The sequence below is a fragment of the Talpa europaea genome (genome assembly GCF_964194135.1).
Source record: "Talpa europaea genome assembly, chromosome: 1".
NCBI classification, from domain to species: Eukaryota; Metazoa; Chordata; class Mammalia; order Eulipotyphla; family Talpidae; genus Talpa; species Talpa europaea.
This window is the reverse complement of record NC_140073.1, coordinates 12,089,345-12,116,954: the sequence shown is the minus strand read 5'-3', so window position 1 is coordinate 12,116,954 and position 27,610 is coordinate 12,089,345. Positions and strand designations below refer to the sequence as shown.

The 27,610-nt window shown below is 42.5% G+C and overlaps 1 protein-coding gene across 1 annotated transcript in view; it reads right to left on the bottom strand.

Moving 5' to 3' along the window:
* AGBL2 (AGBL carboxypeptidase 2) overlaps positions 1-26,244 on the bottom strand; it is a gene marked incomplete at both ends in the record, with an annotated part of 33,805 nt that extends 7,561 nt beyond the window's left edge. The window contains 12 exons of the mRNA XM_084248467.1: positions 2,158-2,288; positions 3,717-3,817; positions 4,701-4,827; positions 7,434-7,590; positions 9,367-10,149; positions 11,523-11,676; positions 19,426-19,533; positions 20,208-20,393; positions 21,155-21,208; positions 24,526-24,648; positions 25,899-25,962; positions 26,209-26,244. Coding sequence (XP_084104593.1) covers positions 2,158-2,288; positions 3,717-3,817; positions 4,701-4,827; positions 7,434-7,590; positions 9,367-10,149; positions 11,523-11,676; positions 19,426-19,533; positions 20,208-20,393; positions 21,155-21,208; positions 24,526-24,648; positions 25,899-25,962; positions 26,209-26,244 — 2,024 coding nt within the window. The remainder of the gene's footprint in view (positions 1-2,157; positions 2,289-3,716; positions 3,818-4,700; positions 4,828-7,433; positions 7,591-9,366; positions 10,150-11,522; positions 11,677-19,425; positions 19,534-20,207; positions 20,394-21,154; positions 21,209-24,525; positions 24,649-25,898; positions 25,963-26,208) is intronic.
* Between the last annotated feature and the right edge of the window lie 1,366 nt (positions 26,245-27,610).

Here is a 27,610-nt window from a genome sequence, read left to right as displayed (position 1 = left end):
CAATGAGCTGGAGTAGGTGTTCTTGCACCTGTGGGATGCCCACCTTCCTGGGGGCTTCCTGATATAGTTGTGGAGACTATGAGGGTGGAGCCGAAATCTTGTGTACTAAGTGAATTCAGCAAATATTTATTGAGCTCTCCCTTTGTGCCAGGTATTGTTTTGGGTATATGAGATACAGAAGTGAACAAAATAAAGATCTCTGACCTTGTGGAAACTATACTCTAGTAGGGGGAAACTGACAATGAGAAATAAACACAACTGATATAAGATCACAGAAGGTGATAAAATGCTACTGTGAAAAGCAGAGCATCTGAGCAGGATGGGGACTGGCAGGAGTGTGAAGGGAAGGAGCAAGCTGCTGTTTTAAAGCACAGAGGGTAGGCCATGTTAAAGTTGGTGTTTAAGCAAAATCTTGAAGGAAAAGGACTCACTCATGCAAGTATTTGGGGGAAGAGCATTCCAGGCGGCCAGAACCGCTACTGCAAAGGTCCTGGGCAGGTGAGGCAAGTCTGAGGAAGCGCAAGGTCAGTGTGGGTGCAGCAGTGTGTGAGAGGGTGAGGGTAGAGGCCTAGAAGTATCAGTGGCTAGACCCCAGGCCACCATAGGGTCTTAGGCATTTTTTCTGAGTATACACCAGAAGAAGGACATGATCTGATCTCCCTTTGAAAAAGAATCCCCCCTCCTGCCTTTTGTTTGGCTTCATGGTCCCTTCTTAGTCTCATTTGTTGCTTCATCTCCTGCCCACCTCTCTATCCTCCTAATTCGTGGTACCCAGTTCAAACTTGGCCTTCATTCTCGCTGCACTTTCTCCCTTGGGATCTCCTCCAGTCTTAAGGTTGAAATATCATCTCTGCAGTGATGGCTCTTTCCAGTGGGGGGTCTCCACTGGACCCCAGACTCACTATCCACTGTCTCTTCAGTATGTCCCCTTAGACGTCTACTAAACATCTCAGCCTAGCATGCATCCAACCAAGTCACTTTCCCAACCACTCCCCCTCCTCTGCTCGAAGCCACCCTCACCTTTCATTAGGATCATTGCTGGTGCCCCAATGAGTCTCCCTGCTTAAAACTTTCCTCTTTACAATCAGCTTTTTTTTAAAAAAGGAACCAGAGTGTTCCTGCTGAAACTAGAACCATGAAGCTTCTCTACTTAAAAACTTTCAGGGCCTCCCTGATGGCACAAGGGGTTAAGCACAACACTATGAAGAAATCTGCAGCCTCTGCAGCATGAATTTAATCCCTGGCCAGCCAGGCAGCTACCCACATGGCGCAGCAGACCTCTCCTGTCTTGTCCACTCCTCCCCTCAGCAGTGTATTTCAGTCAGTCTGCCTGTTCTGTTCCCTACTCTGTCTCTGGTGAATCCTCTCACCCCCCACATCTTTGGCTTGTACCCCAGCTCTTGTATGCATAAATACATAAATCTTTAAAAAAAAGGAAAAAAAAGAAAAAAAAAACCTTTCAAAAGCTTGAAACCTTTCACCTTCTTTGGAGTAAAAGACAAAGGTTTTACAATTGCCTCCAGGCCTCACATGAGCTGCTCACCCCGCTCCCTAGCCCTTTCTGTTCCCTAGAAAAGAGGCTGTCAGAGAATGGACATTCAGCGCATACTTGCTGGAGGAAAGAAAGGTACTTAAATGTGTAATAAATTGAGGGGTATGATTTAATATTTTGTACCTGAGATCTAAAACAAACCCAAAACCAATAAAAATAAAGAGCAAGTAAAACTCTATATATATATGTAATTTTTTAAAAAGATTTATTTATTTTTATACAAGAGCTGGGGTATAGGCCAGAGGCACAGGAGGGTGAGAGTTTTCACCAGAGAGAGAACGGGGAGCAGAACAGGCAGACGACAGAAATACACTGCTGAGGGGAACAGCGGGCGCGACAGGAGAGGTCTGCCACGCCACGTGGGAATCTCCCTGGATGGCCAGGAATTGAACCCGCCCTGCAGAGGCGGCAGACAGCTTCACAGCGCTGCGCTCAATCCACTGCGCCACAGGGGAGGTCCCTATATATGTAATAGTCTATGTAATATATGTAATATATATTTAGTTTTGCTTGCTCCTTATATATGTATAATATATATATATATATATATATATATATTTAAGAATTGAACTTCTCTGATTTTTCTTTGAAATGAAGTCTGTTACCTGGATTCAATATCAGACAAAGAGATATCACTCCAACTTCCTTCTAAATCCATATCTTGTCCAAGTTCACTGAATTTCTTATGGATTTCCTGTTGTAAGAGCTCATTGAGCTCTGCTAGACACTGCATGAACTGTGAGGTAAAAAAAAAAAAACACTATTTTTGATCATTCATTTATTTATTCATCTAATATTTATTAAGTATATGCTGAAAGGATATACTTTCAGTTGATACTGTGACACACAAATGGGTAAGTTATGACCTCTGCTTTTAAGGGCATATTAATAGATACATTATATGAGCTGTAGAAACAGAAGTGTTTTCTAAAGCACTTCAGTGTTTTAGTCACTTTTCTCTGGCTATAGCTGATAATAAACATCTTGAACTATGCAACGGTCTGATCTTTTTTTTTGAGTAGTGAGGAGAGAAAAGTTAGAATGGGGCTGTTCAGATTTTAGCTCATAGCAAAATGATTTAACTGGCCACATGTGCCTTTAAATATTTTTTATTAAACAGTTGCATCCAGGGTGGTGCATATCAAGAGTTCCCAGGGTCAACATTTATGAAGGGCAAGGAAAGAAAGAATAAGTTAGAGACCATGAGTATAGATTCCCTTTTAAAAAAAAAACAACTTTTTTTTTCAGCTTTATTGAGGTATAAATGACAAAACCATAAGAGAGTGTGTATAATGTGATGATTTATAGAGGTATATATTGTGAAAGGATTTCCCCCATCAACTTAATTGACATGTTTATCACCTCACATACATCTTCTTTGTAAGAACATGTAAGTTCTATTCTCAGCAAATTTTGATTACATAATACAATATTAGCAATTATAGTCTCTGTGTTGTACATTAGACCCTCAGACCTTATTCATCTTATTATTTAAACTAAAATTTTATTGCGATAACTTTGGTTTACACTTTATAATATAATTTCAGTACAGCTTTGCACCCTGGCCATGTACACACCACAGCACCCACCACCAAAGGCCTGGCACCATCCCCCTCACCCAGTCCACACACTCTCACCCCCCTTCCTATTCACCTGAGAACTGAGAGTTCATTCATTTTTACCAACCTCTCCTAATTTCCCTTACCCCAGACTCCCTTTTAAGAAGTTGAGTGATGAAGGGAAACAGACATAACCTGCTGGAGAACCAAGGGCAAAGGAAACCTTTGGCAGCTTGAGAAGATTCGCAGTTGAGGGGATGCAGGAAGAAGAGGAAAACACAGAGAGGGGTCACTGATGAGGCAACCCTTTGGGGAGGCAGCAGGGGAGGACTGCGGAGCAGAGGGCAGGGTGAGATCTGGAGAGGAAGGACACTGATCATCTAAAACAGGAAGAAGCAGGGGAAGAACTGGTCTGCCAGAAGTGAGCCCAGAAGTGAGGGACAGTGTGTGGGAAGGCAGCATGAGGCCTCTACCTTCTTGGGGAGTGATGAAGTCTTACCATTTCCTTAGAGTGCAGATCACCCACAATCCCACTGGTCTGACATCGGACCTATGTGAAACTGACCCCACTAGCTTTACTGCATTTTTCTAATCGTGGTTTTTACCTTGGTTCGGTCAGGATCGCAGAAATCTAGAAGGGTGTCACAGACGTGATAACCTAGGGACTTCAGGTCCTCAGTGGTAAAGTGAGTGTCTCTTTTATTGCCTGGAAAGAAGTCCATAAACACTACTTATTTACTCTTAATAAACAAGCGTTAATCTAATTTACAACTCTCTCTTTAAAAATATTATCTCTGAATCTAGAATATTATGCTTTTGGATGGCATCTCTCTCATAGTTTTAGTATGCTTCCTAAGAATCTTTGACAATGAAAACCTTGATTATAGTCATAGAGGCTATAAGCACGAAAGGTTTTTTTTTTTTTTTTAAGATTTATTTATTTATGCATACAAGAGCTGGGGTACAGGCCAGAGGTGTGTGGGTAGGGGGTGAGAGAATTCACCAGAGACAGAGTGGGGAACAGAAAAGGCAGACTGACCTAAGTACACTGCTGAGGGGAGTAGTGGGGCGAGTCAGGAGAGGTCTGCTGCGCCATGTGGGTTGCTCCCTGGCTGGTCTGGAATCAAACTCATGCTGCAGTGGCTGCGGATTGCTTCATAGGTTGTGTCTTAACCCCTGCACGACCAGGGAGGCCCAGCATGAAGGTTTTACTTGATGGTGGGCACTAGGCCCAGTGCCTCCCGTGTACCATCTCATGAAGCAGTGCCAATAACCCAATTACTATTGTTATTGACAGTTAAAGGACAATACAGTCAAAGCAGCTCAGTAACCTACCCAGGTCACACAACCCATAAATGGGACTGAAAGTCAAACACTGATCTGCCTAGTTTTAGGTCCTGGACAACTGTTACGTTATACTGCTCCACTGAGTATTCAATTTTCACACAGATTTTGGATAGTCATAAGGTATCGAGAGGAAAATCCTCTAGGTCAATTATCTTCCCAATATTCAACAGATTTCATCTCCTCAATGCTTTGCTTGGCTTTCTTGTGCTAGCTTAGCCTGCGATATACAAAAGGCAGCTTACCCAGCGTGGACCCGCCAAAGGTAGACTCAATGGTGTAGCTGTTTAGGATTCCCATCCGCCACATCACAACTCGTCCTGTTCCTTCTTTGCACTTTTGGACCTTAAAATTACAACTATGAAAAGAGAACTAAAGAGAAATCAAAATCCTCCGTTAATCAAAATCTGGCAAATATAAGAAGTCTAAAATTCATTAATGTGATACCACTTGGGGTCTATATACTATTTCCTAAAGTATTCTATAAAATACTAACTCTAAGGGATGTTAATAGAGATTAAGGAAAAAGGGGTTCTGTGGTCAGGTTAGCCAGGGAGATGAAGGGTTAACAAAATTAAACAGGCTTCCTCCGCAGCCCCTCAGGGCATTCGCTATTCCGCAGTGGAGGTCCTCTAAAGAGGAAGGGAGTATATTCTGGTTTTCAAACTTACTGGCCCAGGAGCCCTTCCATCCCTTTCCCAGTGACATCCTGCAGGAGAGGGGTGCCTAGAACACTGTTTGGGACTGCTGGCTTAATTTGGTACTCACAGTACTCGCCAAAATTTCTAAGACTTATGATCTACTTCTCCCTAACTTGGATCCACCAGGTTTACCCTCCCCATATGATGATCTGTGTTCGCCTCAGCTCTATCACTTCTGCCACACTCCCTGGTCTCTGATGACAACCTTCTCTGCTTGGAATTCAACACACTTCACTGTCTTTCATGACCCCTGAACCCTCTTCTTCTCACTTGGAGTTTATAACAAACACTTGGCACCCACTCCAGCCTTTTCTATCCTGCTCAAAATACTTTACAATTGGAAAGTATCTCACTAGCTAATGCTTTCTAAATTGTGCCTGCATAACCCGGGGTTCTACTGAGGCACCTCAGGACATTTCAATCAAGGTCTAAAGGAGACAGACTGGGTATGGGCAGGGCCCAAGTCCTCCACCCCTCTTCACTTAGTGTAGCTCTCTTTTTAGTGTTTTCAGCTACTGGGCTCTGGAAGTGAATTAATTTGAAGAAAAAGATCCCTGGCAAAAACAGACAAGACTTAAAAGAAGAAAAAGAAAAAAGGAAGGGAGGGAGGGAGGAGCAAAAGGAGGGAGAAAGAAAAACTTCCTTTTTAAAAAACATAAAGAGTAGCAGATATAAAATATTTGTCTTACAGGGCCTCCCTGGTGGTGCAAGGGGTTAAGATGCAACCTATGAAGCTATTTGTAGCCACTGCAGCACAAATTGATCCCCAGCCAGGGAGCTACCCACATGGCTCAGCAGACCTCTCCTGACTAGCCCGCTGCTCCCCTCAGCAGTGTATGTCAGTCAATCCGCCTGTTCTGTTCCTCACTCTGTCTCTGGTGAAATCCTCTCACCTCCCACACCTCTGGCCTGTACCCCAGTTCTTGTATACATAAATTAAAAAAAAATTGTCATATATCTTTATGTGAGGAAATCTGTACCATATTTAAACACCTTTCTAACCAACCTAATTGCTCTTTCTAAAGACAGTAACATATTGTGGATCTATTAATGATGCTAGAAACTAACTTCTAAACCAATGCAGATAGTCTGTATTTGTCCAGCCATCACAGAGCTGTTACTCAGCCAACCATTAAAGACTTTTAAGTTGTTTTCATTAGCCTGTTAACATCTTACAGTTCTTTGTGATCTTGTATTACATGAACTTTTCCATGGAGGCTCATGTAACATCACTGTTTAATTTGTCCTTCAATCCCTTCCTCCATTGCCAATCATGGGATTAAAGATGATAGTTAAAGCTTCCCACTTAGAGTTTGAACTGATACCCAGGCAAAGCAGCCAGAGCAATTAAAAAAAATCATTCTTATTGAAAAATAATTTTATGCCATACAATCCACCCATTTAAATTGCACAATTCAGGCTTTATATTCTCAGAATTGTGCAACCCCCACTACAATCTAAACTTAGAGTATTTTCATCACCTGAAAAAGAAAGCCAGGTCTCCTTAGTGGTCATGCTCCACTCCACCCTCTCCCCTCAGCTCCAGGCCATCACCACACACTTCCTCTCTCTATGGGTTGGTTTCTTTTGAACATTTCATATAATGGATCATATACCATGTGGCCTTTTGCATCTGTTCACTTACAATAATGTGTTCAAGGTCCATCCACACTCTAAAGTTTCAGTGCTTAGTTCTTTGATTGCCATATCACATTCCACTGTGTGGATATACATTTTGTTTATCTGGCCATCAGAATAGTTCTTTTTTTTTTTTTAATTTTTTTTTTTTTAATAGAGGCATGCTTTATTTATTTGTTTGCTGGTTTGTTTGCTTGTTTTGTTTATACATGCACTGGGTACAGTCAGAAGTGCGGGAGGGAGGGTGAGAGAATTCACCAGAGCCAGAGCCAGAGCCAGAGCGGGGAGCAGAGCAGGCAGAAGGACTGAAGTACACTGCTGAGGGGAGCAGCGGGCGGCAGGAGAGGTCTGCGCACCATGTGGGACCCTCCTCCGTTGGCCGGGGAGCAGCCGGGGATTGAACCGGCGCCGCAGAGGCCGCGCGCAGTTTCGCAACCCAGCGCTCAACCGCTGCGCCACCGGGGAGGCCCTATCAGAATAGTTCTTAATCACATCTTTGTAAATTTGTGAAGGCAAGGTTGCTGGGGTTTACCCAAGATGATGAAAAGCCAGACGGAAAGGCAAATCTACTGGTACCAAAGGAAGTGTGTGTCTGCTTCTCCCTTAGTCATTGGACAGAAAATCACCACACACACTCACCTTATCTGGTGCATTTTTGCTTAACATTAAAGGGAAGACTCGTTCATGAAGCCAGTAGTTGCGATCGTTGTTATTACAACCATACAGGAAGATGTTATTCTTTCGGCTGTGGCCATGGAAGTCGCAATACAAGAGAACCTCCCGTTCTTTAAGAAGTCTGTTGAGGGGTTCAAACAATAGTCTCAATGGTCATCCAAATGCAAACAGTCACGGATCTTATGAAGTCTCCTCTTAAGTATGTCTATTGGTACCTTTTCTCCTAAGAAAGTTTTAACCCCTAATGGCTTTCAAAGGCCCCTCTCCCAATCTTTAGCCACTGCTATACACATGTCACTAGGACTCCTTGGCCCTGCTAATCAGAGGGCCTTGAAATGGAAAAGTCCCGATGGAGGAAGAGGTAGTATGGACCTTGAGAAAATGAATAGAGAATATTTACTGTGAGAAAACCCTCCCTGTTGCAGACTGAGGAAAGAGGGAGAGGGGCTGCAAATGCAGGGATAAACAAGACAGAACCAAAGAAAGTCTTGCTTCCTGACTTCCCAGGGCTACTGCCTACACGGCTCCACTCTTCTTATCTCCTGATTACCCAGAACACCTATTCAATCTTCCAAGCATTTTCACCTGATGATGATGACGACAGGATGAGGAGGGTGATGACAATTTGGGTGAAACAATGTGCTGGGTTCTATGCTAAAATAGATTAGATGATCTCATTTAAGCCTCACAGTGACCACCCAGGCAGGCATCACTACCCCCATTCTACAGATGAGAAAGTTAGTGCAGGGTTAAATCCCTTCCAAGGCCACAGAACCAGCCAGTAGCAAAATCAATCTCAAACCCAGGCCTGACTTCCTAACATATGCTTGCAGTCATTTCGCCTACCAGCTCCACACTACTGCCACCCTCTCCACTCACAAGGTTAGTTGTGCCTTCACAGATGCTGATGTGCTGTAGGTGGTGCTATTACATCACAGCCTTCAACCGATTTTATACAGGCTTGGTAATTGCTAACCACTTTTATTATTCTTTCTTCACCAGAGGCAATATAAAACAGCAATAAGGAACTCAGACTCTGGAACCAGTGGAGCCAGAGTTCAAATATCTACTATGTATAATGTTGGACAAATTAATTAACCTTTCTAGGCCTTCATTTCCTCATCATATATAAAATGGGGTTGCTGACTCTGCCTACTTCACAGGCCAATGTGAAGATTAAATGGGTCATATGTATGAAGCGCTGAAAATGCTACCTGTCCCCCCAGACATAAGAACTAATTGTTAGGTATTATTTTTATAATAATAACTATTATTTTTATAATAATAACTCAAGGGCTCATGATAAAGACTTATGAATTCCTCTGATTTCTGGTCATTTCCACTCAATCGTTTCACTTGTAAGTGAAATGCCTCTAGCTGAAATGTTGCGTGTCCAGTCAACCCAATGATAGGACATAATTTAAAAGTTTGAAGATGAACAGACCCAATGATATGACATAATTTAAAAGTTTGAAGATGGGGCCTCCCCAGTAGCACAGTGGTTGAGTGCTGGGCTGTGAAGCTGCCCGCAGCCTCTGAAGCGCCCCTTCGATCCCCAGCCACTGGGGAGGATCCCACATGGCGCGCAGACCTCTTCTGCCATGCCCACTGCTCCCCTCAGTGTATTTCATTGGTCAGCCTGTTCTGCTCCCCGCTCTGGTGAGTTCTCTCACCCTCCCAGCTTCTGACTGTACTCAGTGCTTGTATAAATAAATAAATAAATAAATCTTTAAAAAAAAATAAAAGTTTGAAGATGAATAGACCCATATGACTGCAAAGACAATGGTAAAGACTTGTGTCCAAAGTTATAACTGACTTCTGCATCTGAAGAGACCTCACACCCCATCCGATAGCGCTCATAGCATTCAGAGAAAGATCGGCAGGTAAAAGGTCTCACCTTTTAATCATGTTCCTGGTGTACCAGATGCAAGGGAAAGACTCCTTCAGAATGGTCTTATAATGCCTGTTCAAGTCTCTTCCAGCCAATGAACACCGATAATTCCCCACAATCACTCCATCCGGATTTAACATGGGAACCACTTTGAAGACAAAGATATCTCTAAGGAGCTGGGCATCCGGGGAGTTGCTAAGGATGAAGTCCAAAAACCCTTTCATGACCCAGGAGCCATTACTTTCCCCCGGGTGGACTCTCGCGCTCAAGACCACAGCTTTCTTTGCAGCTGCTTCTTGGGGGGTCCGCGATGGGTTGGTGATGGTGAGCAGGTAGACAGTATTTCCTGCTAGGCTCCTACATAGAGTTCGAAGTTTGCAGAACTGAGACTGAACAGGGTTGTTTGCCACTGACAGGAGGTAGCATTGCAAGTCAGTGTATGTGTAAGGGTAGAAATGTGCAAAGTAGCAAGTGTCCTGGTCATGTGGGAACTGAATGGTCCATGTGAGACAGTAAAAGGGCTGCTGCCCATCATCCATGTGGTTCTTATAGTACTTGATCTCACTTCCTGCTCTCCTCCAGCCAATGCCGCGGGCTTTCGCATCCAGTTGGGAGTACATGAGTGGTTTCATCCCTACAGTGTACAGGCTCTTGGGTTTTAGCAAATTGATAATGGTGAAGCGATAGGTGACATCTTTTCTGGTGTTCTGAACTCGAAAATAAAACCACTGAGTGTGTTTATTTGTGTAGAGGTCAGTTCGCAAAGTGAGTTCATATTCATAGGTGTCTCTGGAATGGAGAAAATAGAAGATATCTCTGTAACTCCACAAGCCCCCTCAAAAAACAAATCTGGGAAAATAGCTATCCCCTTGTGAAAACAGAACTTATTAGCACAAAAAGTCTGCTATATCAAACAGATTTCTAATTTCCCTAGTTCTCCAACTCATATTATCAGGTTAACAGGAACCGGGGGCAGGAGAGATTATTAGGGGTTGGACAGGGAGAGTCTCAAAACCCACACTGCTGCACAGGATGTTTGGGAGCCCTGGAGCTTTCTGGTCTCTTTCTAGAGTAGCGGTTCCAACCACTTCAATCAATATATTTCCCTATGACACACTGAATAGCAGTGAAGCCAGAGCTCTCTGTGTGGGCTCCCACTACATCCTGGACATCACCAGTATGCAGGAGACCCTTAGGGCTTCTATGCTATTTTTATCTCTGGGCATTAATTGTTTGAAGATGAGGGGGCATCTCTGGAATGTACTTGTCTTGTTGAAAAGCAGGACTAACTTGCAGAAGTGGAAACAGAAATGCCAAGAAAAAAAGTGAAAGTATTCACTCACATGCATAATTAAATACATTCCAAGTAAAGTATCATTTCCTTCCATCTCATCCATATTCCAATGCCAGGAAACAGGCACTTTTAGACACTGTTATGGGAGTTGGAAATCACACTGGAGGGCAGTTTGACAATAACAATACTTAAAATGTTCAAATGCTTTACCCCAACAATGTCACTTCCAGATCTTAGCCCATAAAAACCACAAATACTTAAAAATATAAATCCATATGGGTGTTAATTCCATTAACTCAAACAAACAATTGTAAACATCTGAATTTTTCATCAGCTGGGGACAGGTTAAATAAGATATGGAATTATCCATACAAAGGAAATATACACTATGAGAAATAAGGGTATAAATCTGTGGTACTGCCAAAGAAAAAACACCTACTGTTTATTTATGAAATGGAAAAAAAAAATTTGCAAAGGAGTATGTATACCTTTGTCCTATTTTAAAGGGTTTATTATTTGGCTACATTACATATCACACACACACACACACACACACAGAACATTTAGTACATATACACCAAACTGTTAACAACTGCTGTATCTGGGGTTATGATCAAAGGACTTCAATTTTTTCTTGTTATGTATTTTTTATTAATGCAAATTTGAAATGAGTTCAGAGGAAACGATTTAGATAATTTTTTTTCTGGGCAACAATATAAGTCAATATTACTCCCACCAACCTTCATCATTATCAAAATCAATTCTTATCAACTCAGACTTTCAGAAACATGCCTGACTTCTGATTCCTGAAGAAACTTTTCAGTCACTTAATTATCACCCCTTTGAGAAATTCCTGTTTGCTACTCACACTCGGACCGCTTTTTGCAGATTCCCACTCTCAAACCTTGATTCAAACAGTAGAGTACTGTCTTCTGGTCCTTGCAAGGGAACAGCAAGTTCCTTGATAATTCCTCGTTTGCCCCCCACTCTGGAGTCGGTGAAATAGGCACCTTCTGTTGGTACTGCAGATAAGACAGGTAGATTTAGGCCAGGTTCCACTCAGAATCCGTTCATCCAGCAAATATTTATTGAGTATCATTAAATGTTGATGACAATTCTAAGTTAAAAACAATGAATATTTGAATTTTCAGTTGTCCCTGCTGATACTTTAAATTTTAAACAAAGCCTTCAAGGCCTTCATGTGTTTAAAACACTTCCTTTGGCTGCATGGCTCCCTGTGACATCTCATTTACTGCTTATATTCCATGTAAACCCCAATTTATATGGATGTTGGCAAAAAATGATACTCTAAATGGACTATCTGAAAACATTTGCAGTCTTTTCCTACAAAAAAATAAAAAAAAAAACCTACTTGTTTATGAATAAAAGGATACAACAAAAAAAGAGACAATAAGCCAGATAAATTTAAATCTTCCAGATTTAAATATAACAAAAATAGAAGTTTGAGAAGAATTGGCATGGGTAAATTTGCCTATGAAGGGAACCGAAATGTCATAGTAATTAGTGAAAAGAAAGGGTTATAACTGAAATTTTATCTTTAAAATGAAGCTGAAACAGGGCCTCCCCGGTGGTGCAGTGGTTGATCGCTGGGTTGCGAAGCTGCCCGCAGCCTCTGCAGCGCTGGTTCCATCCCTAGCGGCGGGGCGAGGGTCCCACATGGTGTGCAGACCTCTCCTGCCACTGCTCCCCTCAGCAGTGTACTTCATCAGTCTGCCTGTTCTACTCTCCACTCTGGCTCTGGTGAATTCTCTCACCCTCCCGTGCTTTTGACTGTACCCAGTGCTTGTATAAATCTTAAAAAAAATAAAATGAAGCTGAAACAATTATGAAATTTATTTCTTGTAACAAAGTTTAGGTTACAATCATAGCCTCTTCCTAATCCTTGGAATAATAAAGAATCAATGTGGTTTTTTTTTTTTTTGATGGGGCTGCAATTTTTTAGACAAATTCAGTAAGAGTGCCATATGGTATTTTCTGATATTTGCAAGTACTCTTGCAAAACTATTTTAGGTCTTGATAGGTTTTCCCAAGTTCTTTTTTATGTACTGCAATATGTCCAGAAGAATCTTTTGTTGATTTCCTCTGTTAACTGATTAAAAATATCTAGATTCTTATAAGTCAATGGCTTAGCAAGTGACTCAACCAATTTTTTTTTTTTTGCATTTTTGTTTATTTATTTTTTTTTTAAAGATTTCATTTTATTTATTTATACAAGCACTGGGTACAGTCAGAAGCACGGGAGGGTGAGAGAATTCACCAGAGGCACAGTGGAGAGCAGAGCAGGCAGACTTACGAAGTACACTGCTGGGGGGAGCAGCGGGTGGCAGGAGAGGTCTGTGCACCATGTGGGACCCTCACTTGGTGGCCGGGGATCGAACCGGCGTTGCAGAAGCTGCGGGCAGCTTCACAACCCAGCGCTCAACTGCTGCGCCACCGGGGAGGCCCTCAACCAATTTTTTAACATTCATTAATTTATTAAAATCTGCCTCTCTTGCAAAGATAACTTCACTTTGCAATTTCTACAGTTTCTGCATTATGTTGTCAGATGTTAACAATATCCACCCATCAGCATGTGACTGATATAAACAAAGATGCTGACCAAGGGTATGATAGATGCCAGCATTAGACAAATAGTAATTTTATGTGGGGTCCAATTTTATCAGTAGTCAGTTCATTTTTAAATATGTTCATTATCTGTGGATAATAAACGAGAGCCAAGGAGAAAACAAACATGTACAGAGTGAGTTAAAGAAGAAAACATGCACACACAGATGGAGGAGGAAGTGGTAGCAAAAGAACAGAAAATGCAATTAAAAGCTGAAGCCCTAAGTGGCTTGATCTCTTCATGAAACCCCAAAGTGCAGGCAGCCCTGCAACCAGGTCCATTAATGTAGGGATTGCAAAATCTTCTCGGGTCTCTCAGGTAACAGTGATAATTCCCCACAATCATTCTGGGAACAACTTTAAAGACAAAGATAGCTCAATGGATTGAGCTTACTCAATCCACAACATTTCTCAAAAAACAAAGCCTCTCTCCTTTCTAAAATTGTTATCAGAAGTATGTGACTGCTTCAGGGCCCCCAAGCTAACAAACTCCCCAAACTCTCTCTGGAGCCCCATCTTCTCATTTTCTGCTCCTTCAATCCTCTAATTGGGTGGAGTCAATTCACCTTGACAAATCTAAAGGATAAGAACAAAGCAATTGTCACAGCTACTGGACAGGTCAATTAGGACAACTCCTAACAGCTGCTGTGTTAGGACAGCTCTCAGCTCCAGGGTTTCCTCCTAAGCAGACAGATCCCTGAATAGCACCAATGAAGCAATGTAGGTTCAAGGTCATCTGGTTTTTTGAAAATAACTGCAAGCAGGTCAACATGAGGTAAAAAAGAATTTCTTGAAAGTACAGGAGCAACCTATTATTTATAACCCAAATCTACCAACTGTGAAAAGATGACATAAGGAGAGCTATTTAATTTTGGAAACCTTCTTTTATCATTATGGAATCCGCCTCTGTGACTGTCATGAAGCCCAGGCCGGGTTAACAGTGATGAGTTCTGGAGGTAACTACACCCACTCTGAACTTTCTGGGTATGACCACTTTCTTCTCTTCTCAACTAGGTCTTAATGCCTGTCTCCTACTCCTGAAGGTGCCAAGGTCATTTTATTTTTATTTATTTTTTTTAATAGAGGCATGTTTTTATTTATTTATTTATTTATTTATTATGTTTGTTTGTTTGTTTTGTTTATACATGCACTGGGTACAGTCAGAAGCGCGGGAGGGTGAGAGAATTCACCAGAGCCAGAGTGGGGAGCAGAGCAGGCAGAAGGACTGAAGTACACTGCTGAGGGGAGCAGCGGGTGGCAGGAGAGGTCTGCGCACCATGTGGGATCCTCCTCCGGTGGCCGGGGAGCAGCCGGGGATCGAACCGGCGCCGCAGAGGCCGCGGGCAGCTTCGCAACCCAGCGCTCAACCGCTGCGCCACTGGGGAGGCCCACCAAGGTCATTTTAAAATGGAGTCAGAGATGCCACTGGAGAAAAATCGCTGAACAGACTGGGCCAAAAGCAATTGTTTTAAGAAACCATCAAGCAATCAACTGTTCTTTGATGTATCATCCAGATCAGGAGGACTGATGATGATGGATTTCTTGCCAGAGGATAGAATCAAGAACTAATTACGTACAGTCAAAAATGTTTAAGTTTTTTAACACAATTAACTTTTTAAAACCACTTTCCTCATCTTCCTCTTTTTCTCTCTAAAAGAACCTCTCACTTTCTCCCTTTTCAGGACATATTTTGGGTTTCTACTCAAATCTCTGCTCTCTAAACTGCAATTCTTTGATCCCAAGTAAATATACTTTGCCTTTTTAATTGCTCCTGTATTTCAAGGTTAATCTTCTTTTGATTTCATACTTTAATGTCCCCCAAACTCCTCTTCACACATTCTGTAAGGTGAAGCTAGGTCAACTGTGAATTGCTTCCCCTCATTTTTACTTCATTGCACAAAGCTTTTTTCACCATAATATTCACATGAGGATTGCCTATTAATTCAGACAACTAGGAGCAGAGCATGTACAATTACATCACAGCCAGGCCCTCTGCTGTAGTTGGCTCCTTTTATTCTCCTAGTTGTAGGAATATAAAGATGAGCAGTTCCTCTCCCTCCTATTTCCAGCTTCTCCAAAAACCTCCCCTGATTTCACTGGTTTATTACATTCTATTTCAACTAATTAAACTTGGTACATATTCCTCCTCTAACAAAATACATAAATCTTGTTTCTGATCATTACTATCCTGCATAGATTGATTAAATTATAAGGACATTTTTCTGATTTTCTTATTTATTCAATATAACATTTCCCAATTACAGTGAACTTTTTTTTTTTATGTCCTAATTAGCTCAGGCATGTGTGTGTGCAGTGAGAGAGAGGTGCTTTTTTTAAGATTTTTTTTTTTTAATTTATACAATAGCTGGGGTATAGGCCAGAGGCGCGGGAGAGTGAGAGGATTCACCAGCGACAGAGAGGGGAGCAGAACAGGCAGACAGACCAAAAGCACTGCTGAGGGGAGCAGCAGGTGTGACAAGAGAGGTCTGCTGCGCCATATGGGAATCTCCCTGGACGGCTGGGAATTGAACCCACACTGCAGAGGCTGCAGACAGCTTCATAGTGCTGTGCTCAACCCGCTGTGCCACTAGGGAGGCCCCGCTTTTTTTTTTTTTTTTTAAAGATTTATTCATACAAGAGCTGGGGTGTAGGCCAGAGGTGCAGGGGGTGGGGTGGGGTGGTGAGAGGATCACCAGAGATAGAGTGGGCAGCAGAAGAGGCATCCACTGAAATACACTGCTGAGGGAAGCAGCGGGCGAGAGAGAAGTCTGCTGTGCCTTGTGGGTCACCTCCCTGGCTGGGAAATGAACCAGTGCTGCAGTAGCTGCCGACAGCTTCATATTGCTGAGACTTAAGCCCTTGCACCACCAGGGAGGCCCCAAGAGTCAGGTGCTTTTTGGTGATAACAAAGGATGCCCTTGCTGGCAACTTCTCTGTTTCCCCAAGTCCTTGTTATCTAATTGGTATCCCAATAATGTTAGCTCAAATTTTACTTTCCTTTAGTTGGGAATGTTTGTATTTTTTTTTGGCTCATTGCTCTCTAACATTACCTTTCCTTTCTGTCCTAAGTGTTACTGTTATTATTGACTGTACAACATCCCAGCACTTGTCACTATATTTTTTTCTATAAACTATTTTGGTGAATGTACAGTTGATCCATCCTTTCCATAAATATCACTCTTTATCAAGTTGAAAAAACTGTCTTCTATTCCTGGTTTTCTGAATGTTTTATTATTATGAAGGTTGGATTTTGTCAAATGCAACTTTTTCTGCACCAACTGAGATAAATGTTTTCTCCTTTAATATTGTTTATTACATTAATGTCCCTATATTGAGGCATTCTTGCATTTCTGTCACAAATCTCCAGTGGTATATAATCCTTGCAATATGCTGTTGAATTCAGTTTGCTGGTACTTTGTACAGGATTTTACATTTATAGTCATGAAAATATTGCTTTATAATTTTTCTTGTGATGTATTTGTCTAGCTTTGGTATCACAGCAATAAAAATAGTTGATAAATGTTTCCTCTTCCTCTTGGGTGTTCATAAAGAATTGGTACTGTTTCCTCCTTAATTGTTTGACACAATTCAAACTAATCCTGTCAAGTCATCTGGGCCAGAGATTTCTTTGCAGGAAGATTTTTAATTACTAGTTAAATTTTTTTTTGTTATAATCTATTCATACTTTTTATTTCTTCCAGAGTCAGCTTTGATAACTTGTGTTTTCTAGCAATTATTCCTGTCCACCTATGTTGTCTAATCTGTTGGTATTACCTTGCATTTCTTTTGATTTCTGTAGAATTGAGTTTTTGTCCCCTTTCTTTCCTGATTTTGATAATCTGTGCCTTCTTTCCTTTTTTCTTGGGTTAATCTAGCTAAAAACTTTGTTATTTTGGTTTTGTTTTTAAAGAATCAAATTTTGTTTTGCTTTTTCCCTATTATTTTTGTTACCTATTTCACTGACTTCCATTCTTTACTACTTCCTTCTTCTGCTCAATTTGAATTTAGTTTTCTATGATTTTTAAAAATTTATTAACATGGAAGTTTAGGTAATTTATCTGAGATATTTTTCTTTCAAATATAGGCAGGCAAAGTCATAAATTTGCAGTGTTTTAGCTGTACCCAATACAGTGTGATATTTTGTTTTATTTTCAATCAGTTAAAAATATCTTTGAATTTTCTTTGTGATTATTATTTTTTTTAATAGAGGCATGTTTTATTTATTTATTTATTTGTTTGTTTGTTTTGTTTATACATGCACTGGGTACAGTCAGAAGCACGGGAGGGTGAGAGAATTCACCAGAGCCAGAGCGGGGAGCAGAGCAGGCAGAAGGACCGAAGTACACTGCTGAGGGGAGCAGCGGGCGGCAGGAGAGGTCTGCGTGCCATGTGGGACCTTCCTCCGGTGGCCGGGGAGCAGCCGGGGATCGAACCGGCGCCACAGAGGCCGCGGGCAGCTTCGCAACCCAGCGCTCAACCGCTGCGCCACCGGGGAGGCCCTGTGATTATTTTCTTTTTAAAGATTTATTGATTGATTGATTGATTGATTTATACCTACATACATACAAGCACTGGGTATAGTCAGAAGCACGGGAGGGTGAGAGAATTCACCAGAGCCAGAGTGGGGAACAGAACAGGCAGAAGGACCGAAGTACACTGCTGAGGGGAGTAGCAGGTGGCAGGAGAGGTCTGTGCGCCATGTGGGACCCTCCTCCGGTGGCCGGGGAGCAGCCGGGATCAAACCGGCGCTGCAGAGGCTGCGGGCAGCTTTGCAACCCAGAGCTCAACCGCTGAGCCACCGGGGAGGCCCTCTTTGTGACTATTTTAATCCTTGGGTTACATAAAAGACTGTTGTTCAGTTTCTAAATGTTTGCAGATTTCATTCTGTTGATTTCTTTCTTAATTTTGAGGTGGTGAGGGAATATATTTTATATGATTTCAATCCTTTAAAATCTCTTTTTTATTTATTTTTTTTTTTTTTTTTTTTTTTTTTTTTTTTTTTTTTTAAAGAGGCATGTATTTTTTTTTATTTATTTATTTATTTATTGTTTGTTTGTTTGTTTGTACATGCACTGGGTACAGTCAGAAGCGCGGAAGGGTGAGAGAATTCACCAGAGTCAGAGCGGGGAGCAGAGCAGGCAGAAGGACCGAAGTACACTGCTGAGGGGAGCAGCGGGCGGCAGGAGAGGTCTGCACGCCATGTGGGACCCTCCTCCAGTGGCCGGGGAGCAGCCGGGGATCGAACCGGTGCCGCAGAGGCCGCAGGCAGCTTCGCAACCCAGCGCTCAACCGCTGCGCCACTGGGGAGCCCCCTTTAAAATCTCTTAAGACTTGCTTTACAATCAAGCATATGGTGTATTCTAGGGAGTCTACCACATGCCCTTGCAAACAATCTGTATTTGGGTGTTGGTATAGAATCAGTGCTATGTACATTTTTATAAAAGACATGGGTTCTACCCCTAGGAAACCTGTATTTTAATACAGAGAATCACACAGTAAATGACAGTCAAATGCACAACCTACAAAGTACTCACTAAAGCACATATAGGTGGAGAAAAGAAAGGCAAGTTCTCCAAAGAGCCAACATCTGATTTTCAGGAAGGAAAATCACAAGGGAGAAGCTATAAAATACTTAGAACCATAAAAAGAAAGTATTTTCATTTACAAAAACAATTGAGGGCCTCCCTGGTGGCGAAAGGGGTTAAGCACAGCACTATAAAGCTATCCACAGCCACTGTAGCACAAATTCGATCCTTGGCCGGCCAGGGAGCAACCCAAATGGTGCAGCAGACCTCTCCAGTCTCGCCCGCTGCTCCCCTCAGCGGTGTATTTCAGTCAGTCTGCTTGTTCTGTTCCCCACTCTGTCTCTCGTGAATCCTCTCACCCCCCCCCACACCTCTGGCCTGTATCCCAGTTCTTACATGCATAAATAACTAAATAAATCTTTAAAAAATAAATAAAATAAAATGAATTGAAATTTTCAAGCTTGATGGTCATGAATACTAAGGCTCCCATTCAGGTTGATCTGGAAAAGACAGTTTATCACTAAACTATGGATTTTTTTAAAATCACATTTACTATAGAGAGTATATATATTTGTCATGATTACTCATTGTTATACTATTTGTTTAATATAGTGACAATACCTGAATCTAACTGATAGACAACTGTGCCTCTTTCTTCTCCTACAATTTCTGGTACCTTTTCATTTCCTGTAGGTTGATAAAAATATTCTGGAATAGGTGGAACCCACTCTGCAAGAAGACATAAAATGGGAAAATAAATAATATATAAGGCACTTTATGAGGACTGATATAAAATTATAACAATAATTATTCAAATAGCTATTTTGGTTGAATCAAACCAAGTGTCTACCCTAACTTTCAGTTTGTAAATTGATTATGCCTAGCTTCCTTCCATAAAGGCTACGAGGAGACTTAACAAAAGGCATATAAAGCAAAGTATAAACTTTAAATGGAAAAATTGAAAATAAGCCAAAAAGGTCACTATAGTTACTACAACAACCCTCACTGATCTTCCAGGCTGGGGTTAAGGGTCCCCAAAGGGACTGAGCTCTGTACAACTGCTCTGGGGTCTATATCTTGTTCATTACTGTATGTATCTATGTATCTATCTATCTATCTATGTATCTATCTATCTATCTATCTATCAAACTAGATATATACTGTATCACTAAACATATTCTTAGAAAGGTACCCTCCCATTGCAATAAACTTAGAAACATTCTAGTGACATATTGGTGTAACTTTTGACTTCAGTGAGTGTATATCACAGCTTAATCACTTCAGGCTGAGCTAACAGATGTTGAAGGTGTCCTGCCTCATACTTTGGTATGCAAGAATTAAAATGGTAAAATCTTGTGATAAAATCTGCCCAAATAGCAACCACAACATGTAAGTCACTTTACCAATATGATGAATATTTTCTTTGATGACCTCACATTCTATTGGCCATCTTGGAGCCTGCAGTGGTCCACTGCTAGAGAAAAGGGCAAAGAGATCTCGGGGTTCTCGAAGTCGTGGGTTTACTTCACCAAACTCATCATGAAGAAGCTGTCTGCTCTTAAAAAGTGGTGAACTCAGCATAAGGGAATCTGTCAGAGGGGAAGGGAATGAGAGAAAGCTTTCTTTTCCTCCTCAGGAACTTTACTTCTCAACTCTAACAATTAAGTAACTTTAGGCAGTGCATTAAAATACAAGAAGGGATGTGTAATTCCATGATATGGGTAACTCCATGTTTCTCAAGGAGATTTAGTCCAGGATGATAGCATCAAAGTTATAAAATGTCAAATTGCACTTCTGCATAATTTGTTAAACATTTAAATGTAAAGCTTTAGAGTAAGTTAGAAGAAAACTTTTGTTTCTTCATTCAAAACTAGTGGGTCTAAAACACTGCAACAGTGGATTATAAAATGAATAAAAAACTGTTTTATTATTTTTGTTTAGAGAGAGGCAAGAAAGGGAACATTCAATTCCCCCTTTGCATTTCAGTAAAGAATACGTAAGACTTTATTAACCACAATGAAGTCATCTACAAATGAAATTCCAAGTTCATAATATACAACCACTCAAAGTACAGAGAAACTTTTAAAAGAGAACATGGAAAGCAGAAGGGCAAAGAAAGAATGAGGGGGGCAGGAGAGAGACAGAACGAGTTCTTGGGAAGTAAGAATGAGAAAAAAGGGAGAAGAAAAGCTTTCAGGGAGAAAGACGAAGAATGGAAATGAGAAGTGGGGGGGCGGGGCAGAAATGCAAGGGGGAAGAAAGGCGGAAAGGCCCCTAGTGGGTCATTCCTAGCTCTAGGCAGAGAGCAGGAAGGAGTTCATATTTTCTGGGCAGGAAGGACAGGAAGTACCTCTGCTCACAGCTTCTGTCTGTCTGTGCACAGTTGAAGAGAGACAGCTAGGCCCTGGAAAGAGCAAGGAGGATGTACAGTTTGTTGTAGGGATCTTTTTCTTTTTTCTGCTCTCTTTCCTCCATCCCTTTCTACCCCCCCACTCAACCCTGCTTTGGGCCTCTGCATTTCTGTTTCTAAATATTTTGCCCATTGCTCAATAGGGAATTAAAGAATAGGCAATAAATATTTGAAAAGATGATAAAGCTGCTCCACTGTAGTCATAACTGTAAGAAACGTAAGTCCAAATGACAGAGAGATACCAATTTTTTACCTAGACAGGAAAAACATTTACATGTTTTCACAGCCATCCTGGCAAATGTGTAAGCTAAAAGGTACACTCAGAACCTGCTGGTAAGAAGGCAAACTGGCCCAACCTTTCTGGAAAGCAATTGGCATTATCACGCTTAAGACTGAAAACACACATACCCTCAATTCATCAATCCCACTGCAAATAATTTACCTTATGAATTTTCTCCTTAAAGTTCATCATATTACATCTATGAGGAGACTCGCTGCATCACCGTTCAAATAAAAATCTGGTGGAAACTACCTGATCACCCATCAAAAGTTAAAATAGGGCCTCCCCGGTGGCGCAGCAGTTGAGCACTGGGTTGGATCCCCGGCTGCTCCCCGGCCACCAGAGGAGGGTCCCACATGGCGCGCAGACCTCTCCTGCCGCCCGCTGCTCCCCTCAGCAGTGTACTTCGGTCCTTCTGCCTGCTCTGCTCCCCGCTCTGGCTCTGGTGAATTCTCTCACCCTCCCGCACTTCTGACTGTGCCCAGTGCTTGTATAAATAAATAAATAAATCTTTAAAAAACAAACAAAAAAAATCAAAAAGTTGATAAAAAAAATGATGACATATTAATGATATGGATACTATACACAGGTGACCTTAAAAAGAGCAAGGAAAGTTTATTTTAGTGCTCATATGAAAAGGTCCTTCTAAGGGATATTTTTATTTTTATTTATTTATTTTAATTTTTTTTTTTTTAATAGAGGCATGTTTTATTTATTTGTTTGCAGAAGCACGGGAGGGTGAGAGAATTCACCAGAGCCAGAGTGGGGAGCAGAGCAGGCAGAAAGACCGCGAAGCACACTGCTGAGGGGAGCAGCGGGCGGCAGGAGAGGTCTGCGCGCCATGTGGGACCCTCCTCCGGTGGCCGGGGAGCAGCCGGGGATCGAACCGGCGCCGCAGAGGTCACCGGCAGCTTCGCAACCCAGCGCTCAACCACTGCGCCACCGGGGAGGCCCCTAAGGGATATTTTTAAATAAGAAAATGAAGTAGAGATTATGCATAGGATCCTTTGTGAGCAGTTAAAAAGAAAAAAATATATAAAAACTAAGGATATATTTTTCATTTTGTACTTTTCGCCTACCACTGGAAGTTTCCAACCTTATACACATAACCCTTTGCTTTCTCTTTTAAAGAAGCATATTATAATTAATTCTTTCATACCTTTGTAAAAACCCAATATTATAAATGCTTTGCTACAAAAATAAAGAAAAATGTCTTCCTCACTCTAATAATCAAGAGAGGGGAAACAGTTATCTGATTATCAAATTATACGCCAACTAAAACTCTTTCACATCCTTGTGTTACTTCTACCAGATGGTTTTACATTTTATATTTTCCATTACACTAAGACTGCCCCTCCTCCAAAAAAAAAAAAAAAAGACTGGCAATTGTTTCTTTTCTTTTCTTTTTTTTTTGGCAATTGTTTCTTATTAATGGAATTTCAAGTGTTAGCAAATAGGGCAGGACAAAACTGAAGTGGCGTGTTCAGCTGGCTCCTGAGTCAACAGGCCTGATCAGTCTCCTTGGCTCAACCCTCATCTTTCCACTCCCTGAAAGGAACTCTGGGTTACAGAAACTTCTGGGCATGGGTGTGAGCAAACACATGTGACACAGATCTGAAAAAGGAATTGCAACAGCAAGAGTTAAAAGTACTGTTTCCAGAGATTGCCAAATATTGCCTTTCTGAAACAGTCTACCTATTCACATTCCTAACAGCAGGGTTCCCCCAAAATCCTGACCTAACAACAACTTTAAAACAACCTCTGGCCAGATCTCATGTTTTTAAAAATAGCACCTTGACATTTTGAGTTGTATCTTTAAATAGAAATGAAGTTGAAGATGTATTGATTGATTGATTGATTTTGAGCATCTTTTTATAAGGCTTATTCACTGTTTGTATTTGTTTTTCTATGATCTACTGTTCATGTCTTTTGCCCAATTTTCTCTTTGGTCACTTTTTAACTTATTAATTTATAAGAGCTGTTACAGGTGTTAATCCTTCGGCATGTTTGTCACACTGTCTCCCTCCCTCCCCCTTTGCTTCTTTACTTTCCTAACAGTAATTTTTTCTATGCAAAACAAATTTTTATTTGCTGTAAAATTATCACTGTCTTATGGCTTTTGGGTCTTGTGTCATTCAAAGGTTTCAAGCAGCAAAGGGATGCAATCAGATTTACATGTACAAAAGAACACTGCTCTACGAGAAATGCACTGGGAAGGGGCAGTGAGGGGCAAGAGAAGAGGCCAGGAGACCAGTAATGAGGCTGTTTCAATAGTGAGAAATGATGGTAGCTTGAACTGGGAGAGGGGAGGAGTAGAGAAAAAAGAAGTGGAATGATGTTTGGTTGGTTAAGTACTGGGGGGAAATCCAATTGCATTCTTGTCCTTATGTTCTGGAAGAACCCTGTGTCCCTGTGAGAAATCATTTTTGCTTTTTTGCTTGTTGGAATTGGTTTCTTATACAAAGAACCTTAAATATATATATTAAAACCATGTGAAAAATCAGTGTGCTACCCTTCACTAAAGAGCCTTAATGAGGGCCTCCCCGGTGGTGCAGCGGTTGAGCGCTGGGTTGCGAAGCTGCCCACAGCCTCTGCAGCGCTGGTTCGATCCCCGGCCACCGGAGGCGGGTCCTACATGGCACGCAGACCTCTCCTGCTGCCTCTCCTGCCGCCCGCTGCTCCCCTCAGCAGTGTACTTCGGTCCTTCTGCCTGCTCTGCTCCTTGCTCTGGCTCTGGTGAATTCTCTCACCCTCCCGCGCTTCTGACTGTACCCAGTGCTTGTATAAATAAATAAATAAATAAATAAATCTTTAAAAAAAAAAAAAAAAGAGCCTTAATGAATTTTCTGACAAGATGGAGGAAGGTAACCCAGAATATTTGGTATTGCAGTTTTCATTTACAATCCTAAGTAGTTTAGACAGAACAGTTTTGAGTGATGAATTCCTTGGCATGTCCCATGTTAGGCCAGCTCTCCTGAACTCACCTGCAGAAGCTGCTCAGGGCTCTGGGATGAATACACTGATTACTCACAAAGAAGCTTCTCCTTTTGCAGGGGGTCATCCCTTTCCCCGAAAGAGCCACTCAACAGGTATCCAGGACTATTCTTCCAAACGTGCTGACTCTTAGCAGAATTTGGTAAACTGCCTCTCTGTGCTAAGAGGATGCAATTTAATTAAAGTTGCTGGGAGAATGACTCATAATCACTTCTAACATCAAGATCAACACCCAAAGCGCTACTACCCAGACTACCAGGACTTTCATCACCACCCACCACTGATGGTCTTCACAAGAAATACAACCCATTTTTCAATGAGCTTTCACATTCTCATGCATGTGAGAATCATTTTCTAAATTTTACAGTGAGGAGACTTGAGAAGCAGCATGGTACAATGGAGAAAAAAAGAGCCTGCAAGGGAGAAAGACCTCCCAGTTATGACAGTACCCGGGAGAGCTACGGCCAAGTGAAGGCAGGGACTCAGAGTGGGAACCCTGGTGCCCAGGGGCCCCTGCTGAACCTGGCAAACTGTTAATTCGATTTTCAACAAATGAATAATTGCTTAAAAATGAGCAAGCTTAACAAGGTTTATAGAAATAAAATCAATATAAAAGCTTTAATTTTATTTCTAAATACCAGGAACATCAGAAAATCAAAATTTAAAAAGGGTAGTATGTGTGTATATATACACACACAACATAAAATATGAAGTTCCATGAAAAAGTTATCTTTATTGGAAGACCGTAAAGACCTAAGTAAATGGATGATTAGACTATGTGCGCAGATGGGAAAATTCTCATTTCTAGTGAAATTTGACCTATAGATTCAATGCAATCCTGATAATCTTCAAAACACTACAATTCTGGGCCTCCCTGGTGGTGCAAGGGGTTAAGCACAGCACTATGAAGCTAACTACAGCCTCTGCAGCACGAGTTTGAGCCCCAGCAGGCCAGGGAGCTACCCACATGGTGCAGCAGACTTCTCTTGTCTTGCCCACTGCTCCCCTCAGCAGTGTATTTCAGTCAGTCTGCCTGTTCTGCTCCCCACTCTCTCTGGTAAATCCTCTCACCCCCCATACTTCAGGCCTGCACCCTAGTTCTTGTATGCATAAATAAATCTTTAAAAAAAACCCGAAAAAATAAAACATTACAATTCTAAAATTTTACAGAAAGGCAAGAACAGTCAAGACACTTCCAAAGAACAATATGGCGAGGACATGCCTTTCCAGATAGCAAGACTATTTTAATGCCAGATAGTGTAATTAAGGGAGCAAGGACAGACAAGAGGTGACACAGCAAATCAATGGTGCTGGGAACATTAGTTACTACTCTATCCAAATACAACTCTCCCAGTTAATCAAACCAATTACTTCATGAAAAGTGAAGCTAGATAAGAAATGAGGTGTTACCTTTAAAGTAGCCATAGTACTGGAGATGATGGTACATAAACTCTTCATAGGGATCAAGAAGGGTCTGTGAAAGGAAAGGCCATCTCATTAGGAAAATCCTTTTGAATGATACTGAACTCTTACAAAAGGTAGACCGGCACTGTTGCACAGGACGGGGTGCTTGAGGACTTGTAAATAAAGTAAGAGCAAGGCACTGATACAAATAATCCCATCTTGGGGATCAAGATCTCCACCTAGAAATAGGTGCCTGTAGAATATACCCTCAGGGATTTCTGGGGAGATCCTGGAGAGGAGTTGGGTGTGTACCGACCTCCTGCTTTAGCTCTGGTTCCAGTGCTGGGAACATGTTACTTCTGCATGGTATGCTGAGGACCAGTCAGTGACACAGCATCCAGTCACCAGGCCTGCCCAATTTTCATACGGGCAGCTGATTACACAGGACAAGCTAAGCAAATAGAAAACCACAACGGGACAACTGAAAAAGCCAATATTCACCCTGCCCCTTCCCCACCTCCGCGGCTCCCACACGACCACAGAATCGCGGCAGGGTCTCTCCCTCCTCCCAGCCCACCCAGCCTCTCCTCAGGTAAACAGGCGCCGCCCGGCGGTCCGCACGCTGAGGGTCGGGGCGCACCTGAGGAATCAGGCAGGGCAGCGCGTCTTCCAGCCTCCTCCCGAGGCGTCGGGACCCTTGCTGGCCTCATGCTTCCCTCTCCCCTAGAAAGGAGACGCCCGGCACCCGGACGCTTCCGTGAAGCGCAAGAAAGGAGGACGGAGCGAGCCGGCGAAGTGATCCCGACAAAGATGGATAAAAAAGGTCAGGGGCCCGGAGACTGGGCCCTGAAAACCTAATTCAGGGGCTCTGAGCTTTCGGGTCCGGAGGTGGAGAGGAGCCGGGAAGGGGGCGTACGTTTCTCTGAGCGCAGAGAGGGTGCGACCGCCCCCGCGCCCGGGCCCGGGCGGCAGAGGCGCCTGGGCGCGGCGGGAGGCCGCGACAGGGAGGCCGCGACAGGGAGGCCGTGGCGGGTAGAGGCCGGCGGCGCGCCCTACCCCTCTGCGGACGCGCTGGGCGCTCAGCCGCCGCCGCTTGCTGCGGGGCCCCCGTTGCCTAGCAACCGCGAGGCGGAAGCGGGAGGGCGGGGCGGCCGGGCACTTCCGGGGGCTGGGCCTCCCCTCCGAGGAGCGGATGGAGAACCCGGGAAAAGGCCACCGCCAGTCTTACAGATCCCGGAGATCCACCCGCATCCCTCCTTTCAGAGAGGATACCCCTGACTTCCGGGCAGTGGATACAAGGGACTGACGAATACAACGCGGGTATCCTCAGCAATTTCCAGTTCACTGTTGTTCCGTAACTTACTTTTTAGGTCATTCTTAGCTATCGCTTAAAGGGAGCTACGCCCCCTTCTTTCATCTCATATTCACTCCACCCTATAGCTACCATCTAGAAATTATGTTGCACACTAGGAAAAGGAACTAAATTAGATTTAAACATACACACTATCGGGGCTCCCTGGTGGAGCCTATCACCCGCGACGGTCCACCGATCCCTGGCCAGAGCTAACCCACATGGCGCGGCAGACCTCTACTGTCTGGCCCGCTGCTCTGGTGAATTCCCCCCACAACCTCTGGCCTACACCCCATTTCTTCTAAGCATAGATCTTAAAAAACAAAAAAACACAAACTGGCAGATTTTAAGAAATGCTCCATTCTGG